This window comes from Penaeus monodon, chromosome 10, assembly GCF_015228065.2.
Source record: "Penaeus monodon isolate SGIC_2016 chromosome 10, NSTDA_Pmon_1, whole genome shotgun sequence".
In the NCBI taxonomy this organism is placed as follows: domain Eukaryota; kingdom Metazoa; phylum Arthropoda; class Malacostraca; order Decapoda; family Penaeidae; genus Penaeus; species Penaeus monodon.
Genome location: NC_051395.1, coordinates 831,827 through 837,098, shown reverse-complemented (window position 1 = coordinate 837,098; position 5,272 = coordinate 831,827). Strand labels below are relative to the sequence as shown.

Here is a 5,272-nt window from a genome sequence, read left to right as displayed (position 1 = left end):
TAACTGCAGTTCACTTTTTCTCCCCCGTTCTAAAACAAGAAAATGCATGTTTTTCATCAATTCTCAAGAGTTAACGATCAAAAATTACTAGTGAACATGAACCCAAATTAGAAAGATGCCAAGTTGCCACTGGCAGATCAAGATACCAGATCTGGGATTTAGATGACTAATTTCCTGCATTCTTTATCTTCCACTTGATACAAATGATATGTAATATGATATATGCATTCATCTGATTATACATCTACCTTTCTGGGTAAAAGTGTGAGTGTAAGTGCAAGCGTGAGTGAGTGCCTGTGCCCACGAAATATCTAAAGTAATTCATCTCAAAAAGCCACTAGAAAACCGGTCCGTCATCATCAATATACGTATTACTAGCAAGTCTACCAACATCCTCCCATAATGACTGATATCTATATTACAAATTTCTTTTATCTTCTTCATAATCAACAACTCATATAACATACCTGTAGCACTTTCTTAGCATCTGATGGTTGTCCCGCTTCCAAACAAGCAAACAGTAAGTCGTGGTGAGCTTGCAGAGAACCCTTTGACATGACAATTATATCTAACATGGATTGGATAAGATTATCATTCACCTTTGATCTGAAACCATGGAAGTTGATAACAAAGTTAAATGATAACACTGAAATTAAGAGATGATTTAGTATTCCCTCTTTTTATTTGGAACAGTTTCATTGTAATTCAGATTTCACATATTATGTGAAGGATTAAAGTATTTTTACCAGATTCAGTACCAATTCAGTTAACTCCATTTCCCTTGAATCAAACTGCCATACCTCAACCTTAGACAAAAAGTAAACTTAACTTAATCCCCTGATTATGTGGTAACAAAAAAATGGTCTAAGGAATTCTACAGAAATGAGGAAGTACTTGGCTTTAATGCTTATGAGGTGAGTCAGCATTCATAAATAATTAACTAATATATCCTCAGACCAACAATGCCACCATCCATGACCCAGTATCTAGAACTGTGACACTGACCTTGCATCTAAAACACTGACAGGTGACTAAACTTCAACCCATGCACGGATTTTCTTCTATTATATTCTACTGAAGAGAGAGAGAAAAAAGGGAATTTTCATCCATAAACCCAAGCACCATCCCATCTAATAAAAAAAAAAAAAAAAAAGAAAAAAAAAAAAAACATATATACCTCGTACCACCTTGCTTCGAAAGCAGAGTCAACTGGACAAGAATTTCAATCCTCATTGGTAGACACTTGTGCTCTTTCCAGATATATTCAGCCTCCTTCACTGCCCCTGCTAAATCACCACTGAAATACAATAAACACTAAGCTGAGAGTCCAATAAAATCTGGGTATAATTATATGAGAAGATAAAACAGAGAAAGACAGAATGAAAAAAGAGTTAATATCTAGCATAGACAAACTAAACACCTATTAATTACATGTGATCTTTCTCTCAATTTGTTTTATATGCCACTGACATTCCACAGACAATCAGAACAATGGCAGAGATAAACACAATCTAACTTCTCTTTCTTCAAAATCTAAATAAATACATAAAATATCAAATAAAACGAGACTTAAAAAGGGAATTAAATTATGTGTCTAAAAGCTCCATATAAAAAAGAAAGAAAGGAAAAAGGAAAGAAACAAGGAAAGAAAGAAAGAAAGAAGAAAGAAGAGGAAAGAAATAGAGAAAGAAAGAAAAGAAAGAAAAAGAAAGAAAGAAAGAGAGAGAGAGAGCAAGAGAAAGAATGAACAGGAAAACACATATAAACAATACTAAACAGTGGGAGAAGTATATAATAATTTTGCAATGTGGACCTGAGAGTGGTATCAAATGAATTCTAATTGATTTTTACTTTCAGTATTTTCCCACATATTTATAAATTTTGATATGGATCACCTTTTTTGCTATTAGTGATGTCAAAACTTACGGGTAAAACCGAGTTCCAGGGACATGAACCAGGAGGAAAAAGTAGGAATTTCTCAAAATAACGCTGTATCTTTTAATGTTATATGAGTGCGTGTCATACAGAATTCTTTGCCTATTAAAAAAGCTTAATCATGCACTTTTAAAATTTTTCCAGTTCCTTCAAGAAGATTTTTTTTATCATTTGACTGAAGATGTGAGGGGGTGAAGCACAGAGGTAAGAACCAACTTCCACAGGGTTCACTGGTGGTATTATGTTTTAGTACTATTGGTCTGCCTTGCATATATAATGTGAACTTGGCTTTCTAGCAGAGATATGATCAATATGAGAAAGATAGTACTTGGCCTAGTTAAGCCTAAAAATGGGATTTCAATAATTCTAATTCGAACATGTTTCATCATCAACTTGCAAAGGATTAAAGAAATATTGTACTTACCTATTAAGTCTTGTTTTTATCAATGGTCTGCTATAACTGTATCTACAGTTATTACATCATTTGTCTGAAGAATATCAAATATTCTTTTTGTATTTGTATGATCCTGATTTTCTGCTGCTGCCATTAAAAGATTCCAGCAATTTCTTTTGACAGCTTTTTTAACGTGTGGTTTTGAATACTGTTCTAAATATCTTTCCAGGATATTAACTGCATCTGAAATCAATGGTGGGTAACTTAGGAGTCTCTCATATAAAAAAAAAATATATTATATATAACGTATAAGTCTTACATTAATACCTACAAGAACAAGGATGAAACTAATAAAAGTTTATGGTTCTGATGATTTTGGACCAAAATTTGCATCTGGCAGTCAAGAGTTTGCATGACTACTTCTTGGCTCCTATATCATTGGGCTTTATTTACATTCTACCTCCAAATATACTTACTAAGTGACTAGCAAATAATAGAAGTAACAGCAAAACATTAAAAAGCTGACTATCAATACTTTTAGAAAAGAATGAGTTAGATTTATACCTCCAGAAAATATAGTGGTACCAATAGTATAATGGTACATAGACATTATGGTGCCATCTTTACCCTGTACTTCATTTGTAAGGAAGATCAACAACTGGATCCCAAACTTGGTGGATTAGTGAAAGGCAACTTGAGATGGTAAACTTTGATTTTCACTAAAGTCAAGTAATCTTAACTATGAACAAGATCTAAAATTTTGAATAGTCAATATCAACAAGATCTAAACTTATGAATCATCAATATCATACACATCAACTAATCGCCACATGACAAATCACCCACCTTCCGTCCTCTTTTTTTCACCAAGAGTGTGCACAGATCAATAACCTTATAAGAGTCCACATTAAATAAGGGGTATTTTGTTTGCATTTCATTATATACAGCCAAAGCACTGTCTGCACTGCCACTCTCTGTCATGGTGGTCATGATACTTGACATCATACCACCACTGAGACTGACTTCACCTGCCTCTGCTTCCTTGAAGGAGAAGAAAAAGATTTGCCTTGTATTAAATCCCTCACCACTATACTGAAAATGTTCTTGAAGAAGAAAAAGATATGCCTTGCATCAAACTCCTCATCACTATACTGAAAATGTTCTTGAAGAAGAAAAAGATATGCCTTGCATCAAACTCCTCATCACTATACTGAAAATGTTCATGAAGAAGAAGGAAAAGCTTTGCCTTGCATCAAATGTTTTAGCTATACACTTCATCTGCTTCCACAGGACTACAATTTTTTTTTTTTTTTTATCTATGTATGTCATAAAAAATAACTTTGTTCTTGAAGCTGAAGACTATTGACTTTATGCTTCTTTCCAATCCTAACCTTACTCCTTTTTCCGGGAATCATGCATAAAATCACCATGAGTAAATGTCGACATACATCTAACAAAGACTTATTATTCTCACACACACAAAAAAAAAAATCACAAATCTTTATGAGCATAACTCAAAGTATAACTGACAGCTCTACCTTAATGAGTGCAAGAACACGTTGAGTATTGTTGTTCGATGCATGCATGATGAGCAGCCTTCGCAAAGTTCCCCTTGTATTCAGGCCTTTGGCACGCAGTTCCACAAGATGGCACTCCAATTCCTCGACATTCATTTTGTTCTGTAAAACAATAAAATACATAACATAAATGTCATTCACTAAGCACAGTCCATATAACTATGAATGACAAACTAAATGGAAAATAATTAGGCTCTTTCCACTTACCAGAATTGCTTTTCAAATTCAAATTTCAAATTCCCAACCTCCAACCAATAGTGAAAAAAGTAAAGAAGTGAGAGTGAGAAAAAATAGTAAAATAGATCCCCAGTTTTTGAGAGGCTAGGCTCAATTCAGACCAAACATCAAAAGTCCATATACACTCAGTGGCCTCAGACTTCAGGGTTCAATATATCCATTATTTTACAGCTTCTATAATATCTGAAGTCTGCAAATATGTAGCACTCTTCCCATTAAAAATCTACCTTAATAAAATAATTATTAAGACTCTATGGACATAAAAGATCTCAAGAATCTATATTTACACAATAATATATAATCTACAATGGTAAAAACAATGATATGATAAACAGATAAATTTAAGCATAATTGTAACAGACCAAATTCTGCAATATTCTTTCAGAACCAAAACTTTTCATTATCTCTTACTCACAGGATGTGGAAGGAGATTATACTCTTCTTCCTTCGGAGGCTGCCCTACCGAAGGATCGAAGACGAGCCCGAGGTTGTCTCGAATGGCTTGCTGGATTACCTTGTTGGTCCTGGTCATCATAATATCCACTGCACTTTCAGAAACCCTAATCTTGTGCTTCTGTAATTCCTGAAGGCAAAGGCAAATCAGTTAGTGAAACATGCTGAAATTATAACTTAGATCAACGATGATGGATTCATTATCATCGATTCATAAATTCGAGCAAATATACGGTAAAATATTTATGCACAACCTTACCTCAAGAGAGGACGAATCTGATTGACACTAAGTCCAGCTCTTGAATTCAACAAGTCTATGACGAACTGCCCACCCCAATCTGGCTCCAGCTCTCCCCTCATTAAGAGTCTAAGGGAGTGACAAAGAAAGAGAAAGAAAGAGGAAAAATTATAAGTTCCGTGTTCAAAATGCCTGAAACGACATTCACAATGCCCAAGATATCTTTTCTGATCCAAATATGAAACCTACAGAATATTAATGATATGAAATTCACATATGTAACAAAACTTGATGAAAATTCCCAAAAGGAACAGTTATATATATGACAAAACCTTACAGCTCTATTCATTTCCATAAGGATGCCCAAAAGAGATATAACCCTTTGAGGACTGGCGGCCCAAACAGATGCCAGTGGGGCAATGATGTCTCGCAGAGATA

At 34.3% G+C, this 5,272-nt stretch overlaps 1 protein-coding gene across 1 annotated transcript in view; it reads right to left on the bottom strand.

Annotated features, from left to right (window-relative positions):
- Nucleotides 1-467: 467 nt before the first annotated feature.
- LOC119578178 (leucine-rich PPR motif-containing protein, mitochondrial-like) overlaps nucleotides 468-5,272 on the bottom strand; it is a gene marked incomplete at its 3' end in the record, with an annotated part of 17,139 nt that continues 12,334 nt past the window's right edge. The window contains 9 exon segments of the mRNA XM_037925915.1: nucleotides 468-606; nucleotides 1,178-1,297; nucleotides 2,360-2,387; nucleotides 2,390-2,572; nucleotides 3,172-3,370; nucleotides 3,868-4,008; nucleotides 4,559-4,731; nucleotides 4,860-4,963; nucleotides 5,167-5,272. The exon segment at nucleotides 5,167-5,272 is cut by the window's right edge and continues 18 nt beyond it. Coding sequence (XP_037781843.1) covers nucleotides 468-606; nucleotides 1,178-1,297; nucleotides 2,360-2,387; nucleotides 2,390-2,572; nucleotides 3,172-3,370; nucleotides 3,868-4,008; nucleotides 4,559-4,731; nucleotides 4,860-4,963; nucleotides 5,167-5,272 — 1,193 coding nt within the window.